Genomic DNA, 18,544 nt, shown 5'->3' with positions numbered 1-18,544 from the left:
ATTGTCAATTCAAAAAACCTGTAATAATATACTCAGAAGGTTGAATGGGAACTTCATTATGTTAATCTGAGGGGTTCCTTTTACCATGGTCCTGAGGTCATTCTCTAGCTCCCCCATGAGCCTATTCTCCCATCTTAACACCAATATTTCTGGGTTTATGGTGAACAGTTCCTTAATCCTTTCTAATCACTGACTATCTGGACTCTGCAGAAGCACATTTCCCCTGTGAAATTTTCCCCAAATCTTCCTCCTCAGTTTCTGTCTCCTCCAAAACCAAACATGGAACATTTGTATTTTCAGTCTCCAAGGAAGTAAGCTTTCCTGGGCCACCTCAAAAGATTTCATACTCACTCCAGCACTCTTAAAGATGTCATTGCAGGAAGAACCTTTGCCAGATTTTCTGCTCCAAAATCACAAATGTTGTTATTGTACAAGCTGCAGAAAACGAAAGCAGAATAGTCACAATTGAATAATGGATAATGTACACAAATATTGGATCAAGGGTTTTCAAATATGGCAAATATGGCAAGTACATCTTAACTTTCATTTTATCCTTATTTGCAATTAAAATTTAAAACACACATTAATTTTTCCTGTATCAAGTAAGGTAAATGGCTTCTTCACCTAGCACAGGTAGAGCAAAAAAAGGTCTAGATTCTATTCTATGGATAATAAGAACATTTCTGTCTACACAGATCAAATTTAAATTTTGCCAAAAAATGAAGCTTAAAGATTTGGGGTACAGCATTGAAAAAATTCCCACATTACCAAACTGTGGTAAGCATGTGCTTACCACACCAAACTACTCCAGAAATGCACACCAGGGTTTGTTGCATTCCCTGCTTCACTCAGGCCTGTGCCAGAATTCCCAGTGCAGTGGGATGGACCATTGTCCCTGTATCAGCAAACACAGACAGCTTTGGGTTTGCAGCAGATGGTGACCCTGGGTGCACATCTGTGCAGGGCATGATTCATGAGTGGGTATTATGGACTGGATCTAAACATCAGTCCAGTCCTTGCTATATTCCCAGATATTCTTCTATATGTCTGTCATACTTCTTCTCCTCTTCTTTCTGAAGACTTTATGCAAGAATGAAGTGAAAAGCTTGGCTGCTGCACAGTGTTACCCCTTTGTTCCCTGTTCAGTAGTTTCTGACAGAGACAACAAGGTATGTTTTCAAAACAACTCAGCAGGATACAACTACTCACCTTAGTGTTTTTAAGGAAGACAAGGAAGGGAGAGCTGTAGCAAGGTTCTCTGCACCCAGGTCTGTTATTTTATTCTGTGATAAACTACAGCAAGTGAGATCACTTTGTTAGTCGAGCACATTTATTCTAATTTATTACAATGTGGGGAAAATTAATTTTCAATTTTAAAAAATATAATTTGGACAGTCTATTTAGACCAAATGTGGAGAAAAAGGCAAGACAGAGCCCTTGAAGAGAAGTCAGGAAGGATTAATCTATTTGTCTAATGACTGTACTGATTAAGTATCTCCATAGGCTCATTGGTCTTCCATGCCCATGGGATACTTTTGCTCATAATTGTTAACAGACAGTCCCTTAAGTCTCTAGGTTTAATCTGTTTATTCTCAAAATTTCCCTGAACTGTTAACCTTACTTTAAAGTTACTTTAATGCACTTACTTTAATGTTTCCAGTGATGTCAGGGTTGGAAAGACTTCAGATAGACTCTTTGCTCCTTCATCTCCTATGCCATTTTCACTCAGAGCATCAAGGCTGTGTGACGACAAAGAGAGAATTAGCTTCCCTTTTAATCTAAATTTTTGTGGTTTATTCACCTCAGAGACCACTCTATCTATCTTGAAAAGCTTTTCTGCAGTAGCCTCAATCAGCATGAAGCATCACAGAAATTACAGCTTCTCTAATAAGCAGCTTTCTGCTGCCCAAATTTAAAGCATAAGAATTTTTTTTACTAGTTGAATGCCTTGACCCATTTCCTTTGATATGCATGATTATTAAAATAGTTATGAAATAGCTATGTTCCAGCTAAGCTGAAAGGAGATTTCCTGTGCACACAAAAATACAGAACTGACAAAATCCAGCAGAGGCTGTAAATCCTTGCCTAAACAGCTCCTTCTCCAAAGAGGGAGTATTAAAAATGAAGTTTTCCTCATATCTAGTCACAATTTCAGATACTGGATCCCCTTCTAATCTGGCAGATAATGCTGGGATATATTGGATGTATTTAATATTTTATTGTTTTCCTGGAATACCATGAAAAGGCCAGCTACAAACAGACAAATGGCCAATGGGCTGCATAAAGCCAAAGTGCCTCTCAAAACCCAGGAACCTTCCCACGGGTGCCATGGCACAACCCTGACTACTGCTGGTACACCTTCTAGTGTAAAGAAGCTTAAAACTAAGAGAGAGTTGGTTTGTCATGGATGTTCTGGAGCTCCAGTGAAGTCAGAAGTCACTGCAGGCCGTTGGTCAGTGGTGAGGCAGGAAGAGGGGGACCCCAGGGGCTCTGTACTGAACATGTACCCACCCAGGAACACCCAGAAAGGGACTGAGGGTTCTGAACAAGCCACCAGGGAGGATGGGGAGTGTCAGCTTTTAGGCTGCTGTTCAGTTTGGTCATCAAACAAGGAGTCTTGTTGGCAAATAAAATGTTTCTTGGGTACAAGAGCTTCTCCATCATCAAAGGCTGCTGAAGAGAAATGTTAGCAAAGTGAATCTTTAGCAGAACTCACTCTAAATGCTGAAGTGATGGAAATGCTGCAAGAATTTTCACGAGTTTTAGCAATCCTTCAAGGCCACATGCTGGACCCAGCCTGGAAGAAAATACCGAGATGCAGCAGGTTTTTCACATGCTCACAAGCAGCAAAATTCAGGAATTTTTGAGTTCTTTCCCTGCAGCCCCCATTGCAAGCTACTTTACACTCCTCAGAAGTAGCCATTCCCTCCCACCTGCACCAAGGAATTTGGCTGTGAAGGCTCCAGATGAGGACCAACAAGGCTAAGGCCAGGCAGGACAGAGCTTGCACAGCAGCAGTGGGACATTTGCCACTTTTTGTTCCTCTCTGAAGGATTTATCTCACTTGTTTTAGATTATTTTATCTCTGTTCTCTATCTTTTCCAGGTTTTTCACTGTGAGTATAATCTTGAGATGAAATACATATCTATCTCAGTATAACTGAAATGAAAACAAAGTAATTTCCCCCCAACTAATAACAATTCAGTCTAACTTAAAATAAACATTTTACTGCAGCTTGAAGCATAAATTGCACTTTCACATCCATGCTCCAAGCATTTGTCTCTCATATCCTATTTGGAGTTTCTTTGGTATCAGAACAAGTTCAATTATTTAAAGGCATTAGCATTTAAAACAAAATTTAAATAAATGGAAATAAGAAGAGGAAATAAGAAGAGAAAGCAGCATAAAAGCAGAAGTGAGGCCAAACATAGCTGTCCCAGGTTGGGTTAGATCTACAGAGCAGGAAACAGGTGAAGACCTGATGAGAATTCTCCATTGCACTGCTGCAGTTTCTGCCCAAATTCACATGCTATGGCAAGATATTTTGAGCAATAGAATAGCCTTGGAGGCTGCTTACAGTTTGGGGAAAAAAAAGAAGTGTTACTAAAACCTCACTTTTAAAGTAGTGTTACTAAGTCAACCTTCTGTCTTCCAGGAAAAACATGCTAAATAATTTATTTGGGAGGCATCCTCTGATGTAATCCTTTCATGGCCTTAGCTCTGATAGGGCAGAAAATCATGTCAGAAGACTCAGATAGAAAAGTTTAGTATTTCTGGGGGAAAAAATATTTCCCAGGTAGTTGTATCACAGTCAAAATATTTTATGCCCTGTGGCAGAAGATCAGTACCTTGTGGTCAGGAGGTAACTTGTACCAAAACAAAAAAAATTGGTAGAGCCCTGTTGATCTGCATTGCTGCAGGAGCCAGAAATGATGTTCTTTGAGTTTTGGCCATACATTAATAAATCTAGTTCAGAGAAAAGCAAGATAGCAATAAATGGGGTTTACTTAGTGCTTTAAGCTGACTATACATCAGTGCAATGGCTGTAGCCAACACCCATGACTGCTCCTCCTAAAACATGACCACCTCAATCAGTAGAAGTTCAGCACTTACGCAAATTCGAGTTTTCTGAGGTTTCTGATGGCAGGAATTTCATAGCTGGTGCAACCAGATGCTTCTTGCACACTAAATAAATCACAGTAGAATCAGAGTATGATAAATATTTTAGCAGCCAAAACAGTGCTTTAAAAACAATTTGTTAGCAAACGTTTACAGAAAATAAACTACTGTTGCATTAACTGAGGAACCGGAAACTTCAGAGTAACTTCTGCTCCAACCTGTCTTCAACTGAGTCATTTCAATCCAATAATTGCCTTTCATAGTGCAATTGTTTATTCATTCTCCAATAAAACTTAAAAATGCATTTTTCTAAATCAACTGTTTTCTGTCAAACATGCAACTATTTTGTCTATATTTTAATCAAAATACTCCATCCATGTTAAAATAGAAGTCATCATTAAAAAAAAAAACCCAAAACAAACAACAAAATTTTACTTCGGCATGTTTTTAGCTGCAACCAATCCCCCATCTACATGAGCAGTAGGGATGGAACACAGGGTTTCTAGTCTATGTAGCACAAGATTTTACCTCCTGGGCTAAAGGACTGACCCAGGCCATTTGGAACCAGTGTAAAACAGACGTTCAGGTGTTACAGGGAGAAAGAATCAGCCCAAGTTATGTAACTGAAAGCAATTGGAAGATGGCATACTCAGAGATTAAAGAGAAATGACAGCTGGCTCTTTCAGTGGCAGTTTTGATGAGTGCTCTGCATGGTGCTGTCATTGCTCATCCCTGCCATGACAGCCACCTCACACGGGGGTAGGAGAACCCCCTGAGATGACCCAGGAGCTCGCACTGCCTTAGTTACTTCTCCTCTGGACAAGCAGACAACTCCATTGTCCAGCACTGGTGGTGAAACCCTGTTTTCATAAACTGCTGATATAAGAGGAGTTATGATCACAAATGATCCTACCAATTCATCATCTTCTCCTGCATCTCTACAAGGTCGGAGAGGTCACTGATGTCCTTCATTGTCTTTGCCTTAAAGGGATCAAGAACAAATTTCTCTGTGGATGCTTTCAGCAGTTCGTAGTCTTTTGTCTGTTCTAAAGACTTCCAGAGCCTGACTGTGTCACTGAGGGAAGCCCTGTGAAGTGACAAAACATGCAAAACCAACAGATGTGACTGCTGTTGTTGCATGAAAGTGTCATCTACACACAGTGCTATGGATGATGCTATGGGGTACAGAGAGTGACCAACCTGAACGATGTCACATTCCTTAGGCTGACCAAGGCTTGCAGCCCTTGCATGTCAATGCTGCTGTTCCGCAAATCCAAGGAAAACTCTTTTCTTGACCTTTTCAAAATAGAGTGCAGTACATGGACATCAGGTGGTGTAAGAACTATGCCCAGAAAAGACAACTCTGGATCGAGTCTCAAGGCCACATGTTGCAGAAGATAATTATTCTGTGTTTCATAAACACAACATAAAAGCTCCAGCAACCTCTCTGGACAGAGAGTATTAATCTGCAGCCTTCTAATGTATTTCAAGAATGTCTTCTGCTTCTTGGTTGACTGCTTTTCATCCTCATTTGAAAGAGAGCAGAAGTAGGGGTCATCCTGGAGAAACATCAAACCAGCCAAAAATCGAGGCATTAAATCTAACCAGTTATAAGGTTTTTTCTTCTTGGATAGAAAAGACAAGTACTTTGTTAGATTTTTATCCTTGAGCTCTTCTGCTAACAAAAGGTGAAGTGCACACAAGAAATTCTGAATGACAAAATCAGAGAATGTGCTCCCAAATTCCTCTTCTTCACTATCTGAATATCTGGGGAATGCAAATGGCAGGAAAAACCCATACTTCAGAGCAAACTCTTTAACTTCCTTAGAAGGAATGAGATCACTTTTCATGGCACTTTGGTGCTTTTCTCCAAGACACCAGGCTACACGAGCTAGGGTAGCAAGACTCTCTTGATTTTGTGTGGTTGTAACATCTGTTTGCATAAACATGATCTTCTGCTGAAAAAATTTCAGGAAGACTTCAGTAAGAGTTGAAGGAAGACTTTTCTCTCCCATTTCAAGCACTGTCTCACAGAGAAAACAAACAAATCTACACATAACAGGACTGTAACAATGACTGAACAAGTACTCACACTCTTTGATTAATTTCAGTGCACTATCACAGTAGAGTGATTCTTCAAAGTATTTGGTTATGTACAATTCTCTCTGCTGAGGGGAAAATCCTACAATTTCAAGAGTCTTATCCACTTTAGACACGTACTGGTACAGTTTGTCTTTTGGTCTTGCTGTAAATAATAAAGTACAGCCATTGAGTATCTTTTTTTGGATGAGTCCTGAGAGCAGCTCCTTTATACTGCACAAATCCTTTTCAGGCTGGCTGGCTGAGCAACGAGGAAAATTCTCATGATCGTGCAATCCTTTAAAACCATCAAAAATTAGAAGGACTTTATCAGGATTTTGCAACATATACTCAAAGATCTCTTTGCTTCCCTCTTGCGGTTTTACAAAAAACTCAAGCAGCAGCTCCTTCAGGCTGTATTGCTTCTCAGGCAAACTTATTTGTTTGCAGTCAAACCAAAATACAAATTCAAACTGAGAAAACTCTCCATTGGACCAGTCCTGGCAGATCTTCTGAATGAGAATGCTTTTGCCCATTCCTGCTTTTCCCAGCACCACTATCACTTTAGTCTCTAAGTCTTTACGCTGTGGGATTTGAAATATTTGGCTTCTATCAATGGCTGTCTCTTGCAGGCTGCAGGTTACCAGCTCCTTTTCCATTGCTTTTGCACTATTCTTTCCAGTCTTGGTTTCAGTTTGACTTTGAACAAGTGTCCCATCAATGAACAGGTGATCCAGATTTACTTCCCGCTCCATGCTCACAGATTTGCAGGTGTCTCGGAAATAATCCTTAAGGGATGAACAGAAAGTTTCCACTTGCTCTAGAGAAATAAAGAGCACACACAAACTGAAGGCATCAGTCCAAAAACTACAACATAATTTCATGGTGGCTTAAGTGCCTGATTGCAATATGGTGAAAGCACAGGCATTCCCATAATGCCCATAGGTCTGGATTTACCTCATGCAACTGCAGCTGAGAAGTGCAGGCACAACAGAAACTTTCAGATCTATGAACTGAATAATTTTGGAGCTCTCTGTACACATGATAAAACCACTGAAGTACATTGAGCTGCTAAGCAGGTAGTACAGCTAGATATCTAGAGGAAGCCAAGTCTAATATCTTGAAACCAGAAATTGTGCTCAGACCCTCAGAACAGCTTCACAATTTGTTGAATGATTCCTACAAGGAGCTTCTCTGTATAGAAAGAAACACTGAATCTTTTTCCAAAAAATACTAAAAGGTTTAAGTTCAAGAGTTCTAAACTCACCTGGTCTTTTGAAAGGTTCTTCAGAAGGAATTATAGAATCTTGAACTTCTTGAAATTTCTCTAAATCTGGAGAAACAAAACAATATACTTTAAAAAGACACCTAAATAATCACTGATTCAGCTTTACTAATTTTAACAATAAGATTAATGCAAATTTCCAAGTTCATTGTAACATATATTCAGAGTAAGACATATTTTGTTAATTTTACAAGGAAAATCAATAAAATTCTCCCACAATAGAATTCTGCTGATGTGCACTGTTAGAGGCAGAATGGCATCAAACAAGACAACAGCTGTTCTGACAGTTGTGGGAAGCAGATTTACCATTACCGGGTGACATCCACTGTTCTTTTCAAATGTCAGTGTTTTGCACAAATTCATGTTCATACATAGTGCTTCTTTATGTCTTCAAAAGCAATAGCTTCTTTTTGTTATTCTACACTTTATAACCAAGCACTAAAGATGAAAGTTGCAGAGAAGTGACTCTTGGTAACAGTATTTACCCATTACTCTCCCTGACAAAGTCATATTGCTGTCCAATTACTTTATTTTCACCTGTTTGCTTTCAAAGTACTACAGACTTTTGCAGTTGGGTCAGGTGAACAATGTCTCCTTTACACAAAGAAATTGGGAATTTTTCAGAGAGAACACATTTTCTACAGATTGGTAATTGCAGAGTATCAGTTTTGACAAAACTTTTGGTAGGAAGAGCTTTGCAGCTGCAAGACAGAATTTAAATTGACAAAGATTGTAACAAATTCAACCTCAGAGTCTTGTAACCACACACAGCAGAGATGTGCAAAAATTTATCCAATACAGATTAATCTCCCTAAATATGTACAAATGTGTTTCATACCAGAATATCATCTTGATCATCTTGATGCAGAATGTGGTCTCAAAGAAATGCAAATCTTACAGTTTCAGAGATCTGCAAATGAATTCCTACCCTGCATGTCAGCAACCTTCAGAATGGTTTGAGTTCAGAATTGCTTCTAAAAAGGAAGCACCACAGGCTTCCAGTAAGAAAGACATTGAATAAAGACAGGTTGGGCAAGCAAGTATCCGGTTTTGATTTACTGTTTATTTTATTAACTAAGAAAACAGAATGGAAAAACAGAAAAAAAAATCTGTAATGAGACAATTAGATGGGAAACTGGTCAAAGCAGGTAGGAGTGAAGAATTTTTAAAAAAGAAAAAGAAACTGGCTTGGCATCTTACGTGCTAATTTGTCTGCTGCTACATCTGGAATTCCGGGGCTTGTGACATACGTATGTTGTGCTGCAGGAAATCAGTTCGAATTATTGGCATTGTTTATTTACAAACAGTAAATACAGTAAATTTATAAACAGTAAATACAATTTACAAAGACTTCCCCATACCTAGCGATATTTGCCTCTTAATCTCCATGTTATACTTTTGCTTTTGGGATAGTGGAAGCCACAAGAGGGCAACAAACTCCTGCACTGGGCACAGAGACCAGAAACAACACTGATATCAAACTCTGGATTCCAACAGCCCTCTGAGGACTGGAAGAAAAGTGTCTCAGGAAAGTTTGTTACCTGAAGTGGGACTTAAATTCTGGCTCTGATTTCATTATAAGCCTTTCTGTGCATTAGGTTTCAGTACTGCTTAGTTAAATAAGTCATCATCATGTTGGTTTTGGGGCTTCCATGGGAGCTGGCTGCAGTCTGGCTGCCAGCACTGAGCATTTAAGATGCTCAGGCCATGACAGCATCAGATCATCTCCCACTTTCTGAGGGTGCTCCAGCACCCTGGGCTTTGCATTATTTTAACTAAACCTGACTTCTTCCAGAAACTGGATGTCATAGCAAACACAGGGGATTGGCTGCTGAACCTGAAGCTCTACAACTCTTATCTGTACATTTTGGATTAGACTAAGCAGCCAGTAATCAATACCAAGAAGGCAATACCATCCATTTTTGGTTTTTTTAGGTCAATATGAGTAAAGCCTGGAGGGGAGAACTGGCTTTGATTAGAAACAATACGGTTTCTCTCCCAGTTCAAAGTGCTGCACATATATAAACCCCAATTTTCTACTTACCACATAAATTAACTGGAAAACTTGGAGACATGAATGTTTCCATGGGAGATGTCAGCACTGACAAGAAACAAAGCATACTTTTCAGCATATCATAGGTATCAGTAACTGAATTTAATCAATGCTGCTGTTGGCAGCAATGATTTTTTAGCACTTTATGCCTCTTTATGGGGATAAAAGGCTATTGCTCTTACCTGGATATACTATAACATCAGATGTGCCATTTTCAAGAACAAAGTTAAATATCTGCTGAGGAGGACCTGCCAAGCCTAGATTCTCTTGGTACCCTTTCACACAGACTGGCTGGCACTCTGTGGTCAAAGGTTCTGACAATCCTGAAATGAGCGCAGAATAATTACTCTTCTGTTTTTAAAGGGTTGTGCTTTCTAAAGCTTTACGAGAGAGAAAAAGCTTTCTAACAGGTACTTATCCTTTCTGGCAGCTTCTAGGCAAATATTCCTGGTGGAGAATTCACAGGATCACATGAGGTCCATAGAACCCATTAAAAAAAGAACTCTTACAAGGTATGATGAGCTTGAAACACAAGGGATTACACAGCTTTTAGCAGCCACTGTTTTCAACAGTCTAAATAGAAATTCTATTCTCATAAGGAAATGTGCTTAAGGCAAAGTCTGTAAATGTATATTCAAAGATCCAGAGAAGAGAAAATGTGTAAATAGTATGTATCTGCATTAAATTTACCTTCCTTGCACTACATCCTTCCCAAATAACTATACATCATGCAGGTTGTACAAGCATCCTGCCTCTCAACCCACACTGGGAAAGTTTTTTGATGATTCAGAGCTTGCAATTTAATCAGCCATAGCTCTGAGTTTCTGTAGGTGGGACAGAATTTTTTCTGCTACTTTATGCTGCTTCAGCTCGCATGAGGTACTCCAAGACTTCCAACTTACACACTGGTTTTGGTTCTTTTCCAGCACAGACTTAACAGTGAAAGGTATTAAAGTGGGCCTTTGTCATTAGCACTTCTCAGTGTGCCAGAAGCACCCTCTGCTACCCAGCCCAGGCCAGGTACCTACACAGCCCATCAGTGGGATTACTGCTCAGTTTTCATGTGCTAAATCACAGCCTAGATTTTGCTCTACTGCTACAAATGTAATTATCCCTCAGTCCTTTACAAATCTCTGAATGAAAAGGAAACTGGAACTAAATTAAAGTTTAATAATGAAAATTTTGTGGCTTCCTATTCTTAAGACAAGTAAGTAATTACTTAGATTAGCATATAGTAAATAACCGTTCTCATATAACCTGCATCAATTAAAGATTCATTCTACTCAATTAGGAAAAATGCCCTTTTAATTCCCTTTGAATATTTTTCATTCTTTTAGTGAGTGCCACACCTTTAAGAGCTGCCATACCTGCCATTGCTCACAGTCAATGACAAGATTTATAAGAGAGTTTTCCCCATGTGTAAATCAGCCTGTGTACAGGTGCACACCTACAGCTGTACTCTACGTACCGGGAATTATGAGGCTTCTTTCCAGCCCATGGGCAGCAGGAACAGAACAGGACATGTTCTGGTTAGTTAGAGAGGTGCAGCTCACTGGGTGGCTGTTGAGAGGCATAGCAAAGAAACTGCCATTCCCTGCAGAAGCTGCAGGGACTTCCACTTTAAAATAAAATAGCAAAACAAAAAGAGAAAGTTATCTCATTGGTAGAATTTAAAGGAACCAAAGAAGAGGTCTCAGTAGACACAATAAACCACTTGATTCTGATCAGCTGTGTTTTGATTTTCCAAGAGCAAGACCAATTCACAATAGCTTTCTGAAAACTATTTAGCTCTCAAAATCTAAAATGTATTCATTAAATTCTGTAGTAGATCACTTTTTTCTTCTCAGCAGTTTCTCTTTAAATTTTCTTTTTCTTCATCTTTCGTGGCCTCTGTTATTTCCAGATGTATCTCGATGTACAGGACCCTACACATGGATGACTGACAGATAAGACATAACAGTGTCTTACATTGGCTGTAATGATTAACCAAGCAGTTTGCTGTCACAATATTGCACAAGAGCAGAGAAGCTCACAAGCAATAAACTGGGGACTTTGACTCTCTACTTAGACACTACAGTGCTTCTAAGGACAAAGAGTGTGTGTTAAGTGTCTCCCAAAGAACAATCACAAACACCAGAGCTTTTAAAGATGCATCTCCTCTGCAGCACATTTTTTTCCTCCAAGAACAGAACAAATAGGGTGAGAGGTTTGTGCATTGTACAATTTCATCTGCTTACCAAAAGACTCCTACAAAACAAGTAAGACACATCTGCTTATTTGAATTAATCTGTTAGTTTCATTGGTTTTACAACACCCCTATTCTCAGAGTTGGTTTTGCTTTTTCCTTCCCTCTCCTGTCTAGCTGCAATAAGTAAGTCTATACTTCATCACTTTCTGTGGTCTGATGTTTTTATCAGGAGCTACAAACCTGTCTGGGGTTTGTGCCACTATTTCATTCAATTCCTTTGAAAGAATCTCATCCTTGGTTTAGAACTTAGAACTTTAGTACACATTTTTCTCTTTGCTGTAGATAGTCTTGCACTTCTGAAGAGCTGATGCATTTGCCTTTGCAGGATCATATTGTGACACTCGTGACAGGTTAAATAAATTCCTGATTTTGTCAAGTAGCTCATCTTTTTGTCAATTAGATTTTTCTACACAGTACTTATACTGTCTTATGTATATTTTCCTTCCTTGGCACCTTCACTGGGTCAAGGACAGTAGAGAAACATAATATTCTGAGGACTTCCAGCAAAAGGATGGGTGCAGCTTCACAAAGCACCTGTTAGCTCTGTGATGATCCTTTCATCTGGAATGCAGGTTCTGTAGGGTGAGGCACTTAGAACTGTGTGCCATTTCCTTATGGAAAACTATTATTATTAGTGTAACATAAATATAAAAGTGACAGATCTATAAAGGAACGTAAGCAAATAGAAAGTAATCCACCTTTAATGGCTACTAACTGCCAGGAACTTCACCTGTCTAAATAACTACAATCAGCAGGTACCAGTTCAGCAGAAACTCTGATAATCTTCCCAGAGCTAGCAAACATGTTTTCTGCTCAGTTCTCCCTCCCCACTCCCTCAGAACTCCACAAGAACTCTGGAAAACCAGCTTGGATTAGAGTCGTGGTGCACATGGATCTTCTCACTGACTTTCATGCAGCCTATGCCAGTTCCTTGTCTGAACTGTGCTGAGGTGCAGTCCCAGATCCCAGAACTCAGGATGGATCTCTAGGTTACACACTGGTTTGGCCACCCCCCACTATGTACATGGCCCCAAGGGCTTGGTACAGCCAGAGTCCCTTTAGGAGGCTTGTGAGGTGTGCTGACATAAAACGAGTCAGATGTCCATTCAAACCACAATACAAAATAGTCAAAACTGGTTGTTCTCACCTCGATTTTCGAAGAGTGTTTTGCTGGCTTAGCTCTGCCTGAGATACTCCTTTAGGCTACAGCTGGGTAAGAACATTAGCACCAGTTTACACCTAGGGGACCAGTTCCAGCCTGGCTGCTGGCCCCAGGTGTTGTCTTGTAGATGGTCTAACAATCTGCAAAACCTAGAAATTTCCCTTTCTCCCCTTCTTTCTTTAGTTTAAAGGACTTTATAGCATGGACTAGGCAAAGAAATAATTTCTTCACAGTTATTATTTTCACTAGGATGTTTCACTGGACTTTTGGAAGACGTCACACTTGGAAGAAAGAGGATCAAAGCCAGGGCATGTGGAGCTATGACCTGACAGGTAATATGACTCAGGTCCGCATTTCCTGGATTTGATCCTTTTTGCTCCAAGTGAGACATCTTCCAAAAATCCAGTGGAAAAAAAGGTGTACGTGATAAAATTCACAGAATTTGGCACTGAGCCAGGTCTCCATTATTTTTCTTTCTTCTCTCATGTGGATTTAGAAAAGGTCAACTGTCCCTGTGTTGATGTTAACCAAGTAATTTTCCTATCACCTGGCAGGAACATGTACTTTTGAAGTATAAGGATCCAACTGTTCTTAGGTGACCATGTAGCTGATCCTAAGTTGCACAATTTAATAGCTGCAGATAAGAGGACATGGATTTGTTATATCATGAATTAGTAAGAGGAATCCAAAAGTGTGATTTTTGCAGAAACATGAAAATGCCTGATGATCAAAATCACCGAATCTATGAGAGCAAACTTTTCTGGAAGGTAGAGTTACAGTATCTAACAGAGGATGAGATTTTGGAACATGAGACAATATATGTTCAATAACCTTTTCTTATTCAGCCAATGACTTACCAATTTTCTTATATTTGGGTTCTGAAGCATCACAGTAACTCTCTGCTGCAGAGCCTAAGAAAGCTGAAAGAAAGCAAGGTCATAGTAAGTGGCAAAATTTTGGTAATTTTAAATTTAGCCCATGAAACTTATTTTAACATTTTAACTGGAAGGGGGCATTGCCAGTGTCAATTCAGCTATTTCAGAACTGTACAGGTCCAATGTATAAAAATGAATGTGAAAAGCTTCATGTTATTTCAGTCTGTGAAGTTTGAATTAGGCTGTGTATTTTTGTGCCAAAGATTTTTGCTGTTGTTCTTGCTATTAAAGGAGCAATTGTTCAGCCAATGCTTACTAAGCTATAGATACACTGAAAACAAAGTCAACACTGCCATGAGGATGACAAAAATGCAAAGAAATATAACATGTTTAATGTTATGTTACAGGAAAACAAATTCTGTGAACTGTAAATTCATGCTTGGAAGAGCTGCTTTCAGTTCCTGTCCACAAGCATGAACAAAGGCAGAGGAAGCATGTCTGGTGTCACTGAAGAACTGCATGACAAGTGCATTGGGGCTGTGCTAAAGCCAAGGGGCTGTAATGCAAGTTTAGAACTCAGGCACAAAGCCTTTCATATTCTCACTGTTTACACTTACTTCGTTTAAGACATGACTGGATCTTTATGTCAGGAAATTTCTCAGTGTTTTCAGCAGCAATGTCATCCAAAATAAGGTTCCCTGCTAAAAACATGAAATATGGTCCAATGTCAAACTTTGTTCTCCTAAAAAATTGCAGAGAGGAGTAAAAGCAAGAAAAACACAACAACAGAGAGCAATGATGAAATATGTTCCAAATAAAAGATAAAAACCAAATAATGCAATAAAAGATGTACCCAGATCCACATGACTTAGAAAGCCCACAGAGCTCTGAATGCAGACTTTGTCACCCCGTGTTAATTTCTGAACTGCAAACTATTAATCTACTGGCAGTGGCTAATAAAACATAAGTACTTCTCAATGCTCTAATGATGAGCAAAGGATAAAACATTGCAGATGTGTCACAGTGTGATCTCAGTACTACTCAATTTAAGTACTAAAGGGATTAGATCCTTTAACAGACAGAATAAAGGGTTCTAAAAAGATTTTATATTCTGTGCTGCAAGAACTGTGAAGTTATTCACACCATACATTTATCAGAAAATACTTAAGAATTAATATTGCATTCTGTTTTTTTCTAAAACCAATAAAAATATTGCCATTAGGTGCAAAACCCCCCGAATTCTAAACACAAGGGAGCAGCATAAATCATTTGAAAAGCCATGTGAGCTTCCCGCAGCCAGGATTATTCTAGGGAAAGACTGACCATTGGAAAACTAGTCCAAATTATTTTGCTCAAACATATAATAAGATGTATAGATATTCTGTGAATCTTCTGGCTCCAAGGATTTCTCAACAGCCACCTAATGATATATCTGTTCTGGAATAGTAAATAGCTGTATTTGAGCTGCTACCAAAACAATGATTTGGGACCACAAGCCAAACAATGTCTCCAGTCAAGAATGGATGACGGAATGATTTATATAATAATATAAATATATATTTAATCTACATATAAATATAAACAAGCAAATAAATTTGTAAATATAATAGCACTGCTGCATTAATCAGGGTGAGAAGTAAAACTTGACATGCTTCCTCTGGCAGCTCTGTGCATCCTTGACAGAAATCAGTGTGTGTAAACTGTATTTATACACATGCAAAGTGCTCTGGGGACTTATGTGTGTCATCCTTGCTGTGCTCAGAGTAAGTGTGATGCTACTTGAGGCTATTGCACTTGACAGTGAAACTGTGCATGTTCTATGGCCATGGTGACATGATCAGCAGCTTGGTCAGAGACAAAACTGCCATCTTTGAGAAAGGCCTGTAAAAATGCATAAAATCCTCAAGTTTTTCAAGAAAATCCTGGGATACTGTACCCAGGGGGGAAAGAAGAATATACCAGAGGTATAGAAACTTTACCAGTGTTCAAACTGGGTGGATGAAGCACATGTTAGACAGAACACTGTCACAGAAAGTTAGTCTATGCCATATCAATCTTACCAAAAATGTCTTCAACCTGCTTCTCCTGCTGATCCTTGAGCACATATTCTACTAATTCAGCTAGCAACAAAGGAAAAAAACAAAAGAGGAACACAGTAATGACACAGTAAATGTCACAGCAAAACTCTAGTAAGCTTATCCTCATTAACAGAACTCTGCAGTAAGTAAAATGGAAGTTAAATTAAGTTTTTCTTGTAACTTGTTGTTCAGGAAATAAAGATCACAAGAAAAGAGAAGTAGAGAACGGAAGTATTAAGCAGAAGGAGACATTAGTAGAGAGATTTTACCCCAACAACCACAAGCTACTGTTAATCAGTTTCCCCACAACGCACAGGTTCAGGTACTCTAAATTAGATCTATCACACGTGAGGGAAAGGCTACTTGAATTAATACCACGGCTTCAGATTGAGAATAGAGTTTATAAGAAACAGCTATAGCAAATGATTGTAAAATAAAGATTAAGAAACCAAAAATTGCTTTCATACCTATTTTAGCATAAGCATCCGTGGTGTTGCAACAGGGGTAGAACCCATCTCCATTTTCATATGGGAAATCCACATTATTTAACTGTTCATAGTTGCTGGCCTCAACGTCAAGATCTAGAGTTAATAAGGAATATGCATTGGCTCAATGAATGCCATAACCAAACATAAAAAAACAGATAGCAGGACATGCAGAACAGGCAGATTTGTTACTTCAGCAGAAGGCTTTGTCTTTCAATTGTGTGTTGGCTAAGAAGGAACAGAACTGAACTCTCAGTAATTCACAGTCACCTGGAAATCAGCACTTTTGCTGAACTCTGAGACCTCATCTCTCCTAGTAAATAAAATACTTCCTGAATCCATTCTATGATGATCAAGCCCAGACTCATACAGCCTATTAAGCCTTCTTATCCTTCAGGATATGCCCTCTTCAGAACAATGCTGTGTCTATGCTAATCCCTGAATTGCACTGCAAATTGCCTGTGAAGCTGCCAGCTGGCCATGCTAACACCTTCACAGCAGAGATGCCCAGCTTCCAGAAACTGGTACCATGTCCTGATGATGCTTGATTTACCTGCATCATATCAGCCATTGCTAAGGCTCAAAAGTATTCCAATCAGTGAAACATCTGTGATAGCATGAGTCAGTGCTTGACCCCTAATTCAGCCTACTTTCAGTCACTGAACAAGTGAGGCCATGGGGTAAGGAACACTCCTGCAGCTGTTTTAACAGTCAGAAACTGAGAGGGAAAAGCCCAACCTGGGAAATGATCAATCACAAAGATAATTCTGGTGCTCAGTTCTCCACTGATTTGCCTATGTGCCTACTGGCATTGGTCACTCATGAAAGCCACAATGCTCCAAATTGGTAATATTTTCCACCTATTTGGCACTGAGCTGTGAGACTTCATGCCTGGCATACACCAGCTCTTCTCCTATCATTGCCATCTCATTTGTTTAACACAAGCTCAGCTAACACTCGATACCACAGATACACTTTCATACTTTTATAACAGAACACTCAGGGAAGGGAAAGCAGATCAGTCCACAGTTTCCACACAAACTCAGGAGCACAGCGTTTGAGATCTAGGGCAACCTCCTGATCTGATTACTTGTAGGACCTGAGTTGCAAGAAATTATCAAATTTATACTCTTGCCCTTCTGCTTTCTCATTTATAATGGAATTTTAAAATCACTGCGTCCCAAAAAGCTGGAAAATGGCATCTGGTAATGAAACTCCATTGTTTTGGTGCCTTAGGATCTCAGAATGTAAAGCTGTTTGCTTGTGGACTGCCTTCATCACAAACTCATCTAAAAGTCTCTGTTTAGCAAAACTTTTGGCTTCAAGCCACAGAGGTGTTGACAATTACACTTGGCCAGCTTATGACAGGAACATTTGCAAATAAACGACTTACAGGAATGATATCCAAATGAAAGACACTGTCATGCCCTGATGAGTGACAGTACAGTGTGTTTTGTTAGACTGACTGAGCAGGATGCAATAAATATGTACAATTTAAAAAGATGACAGTTTCTGGAAGCAATCACTGTATGTAGGGACACAGACAAACCACATCCTAACAGCAAATGCTAGTAGACTTTAACTCAGTCACCATGATAAACTGCCATGGGGTGGCTTTGGAGCTGAGAGGAGATGGCAATAACTTACAGCATGAGGAATAAACCAGTCAAGTATTTTTTTTAGTGTTTTACTAACCTGTAGAGAAGTCACCTTCTTCATCTCCAGATGACTTAGGATCAAAGAAAGTACACAGATGCAATGGATCAATATCACTGTGCAGTAAATCAAGGTAGCCATTTTCAGGCACAACTACTGAATCCATGGTTTGTCTCTTTGTCTGAAATCAAATTGCACAGCAGTTAGCTATGACACAGCCACAGCTTTTGTCAGTCAAATCCACAAATCCTGCACTGTGGCTTTCTGTTGGCAAGACACAGATCTTGAGGCTGGAGAGCTGGCATTTCTTACTAAGACCTGCATTACAATAACCCTGAATTACTCAGAGATCCAGAGACAGCCTGCAGTGAGACTCACCTATCTTTTACTCCAGTGAGAGAAGTGGGATACTGCAGTCTGACCACCTGGACCAAAAGTGCCAAGTACTGAATATGTGGCAACCCTGGTATGTTATCAGGATATAAATGATGCACAAATCCAGTA

The 18,544-nt window shown here is 39.4% G+C and overlaps 1 protein-coding gene across 1 annotated transcript in view; it reads right to left on the bottom strand.

The window, feature by feature from the left end:
• The window catches only part of CIITA (class II major histocompatibility complex transactivator), a 37,609-nt gene that overhangs the window by 4,338 nt on the left and 14,727 nt on the right, over positions 1 to 18,544 (bottom strand). The window contains exons 3-19 of the mRNA XM_053991820.1: positions 18,080 to 18,221; positions 16,367 to 16,480; positions 15,882 to 15,941; positions 14,439 to 14,522; positions 13,804 to 13,866; positions 11,005 to 11,154; positions 9,719 to 9,859; positions 9,528 to 9,584; positions 8,684 to 8,743; positions 7,466 to 7,531; positions 5,320 to 7,018; positions 5,033 to 5,206; positions 4,114 to 4,185; positions 2,717 to 2,797; positions 1,647 to 1,739; positions 1,210 to 1,293; positions 352 to 435 (exon numbers count right to left, since the gene is read on the bottom strand). Coding sequence (XP_053847795.1) covers positions 352 to 435; positions 1,210 to 1,293; positions 1,647 to 1,739; positions 2,717 to 2,797; positions 4,114 to 4,185; positions 5,033 to 5,206; positions 5,320 to 7,018; positions 7,466 to 7,531; positions 8,684 to 8,743; positions 9,528 to 9,584; positions 9,719 to 9,859; positions 11,005 to 11,154; positions 13,804 to 13,866; positions 14,439 to 14,522; positions 15,882 to 15,941; positions 16,367 to 16,480; positions 18,080 to 18,221 — 3,224 coding nt within the window. The remainder of the gene's footprint in view (positions 1 to 351; positions 436 to 1,209; positions 1,294 to 1,646; positions 1,740 to 2,716; positions 2,798 to 4,113; positions 4,186 to 5,032; positions 5,207 to 5,319; positions 7,019 to 7,465; positions 7,532 to 8,683; positions 8,744 to 9,527; positions 9,585 to 9,718; positions 9,860 to 11,004; positions 11,155 to 13,803; positions 13,867 to 14,438; positions 14,523 to 15,881; positions 15,942 to 16,366; positions 16,481 to 18,079; positions 18,222 to 18,544) is intronic.

The sequence above is a fragment of the Vidua macroura genome, chromosome 16, assembly GCF_024509145.1.
Source record: "Vidua macroura isolate BioBank_ID:100142 chromosome 16, ASM2450914v1, whole genome shotgun sequence".
Classification (NCBI taxonomy): domain Eukaryota; kingdom Metazoa; phylum Chordata; class Aves; order Passeriformes; family Viduidae; genus Vidua; species Vidua macroura.
Note: the sequence above shows the minus strand (reverse complement) of the source record. Positions and strands in the feature narration are given on the sequence as shown.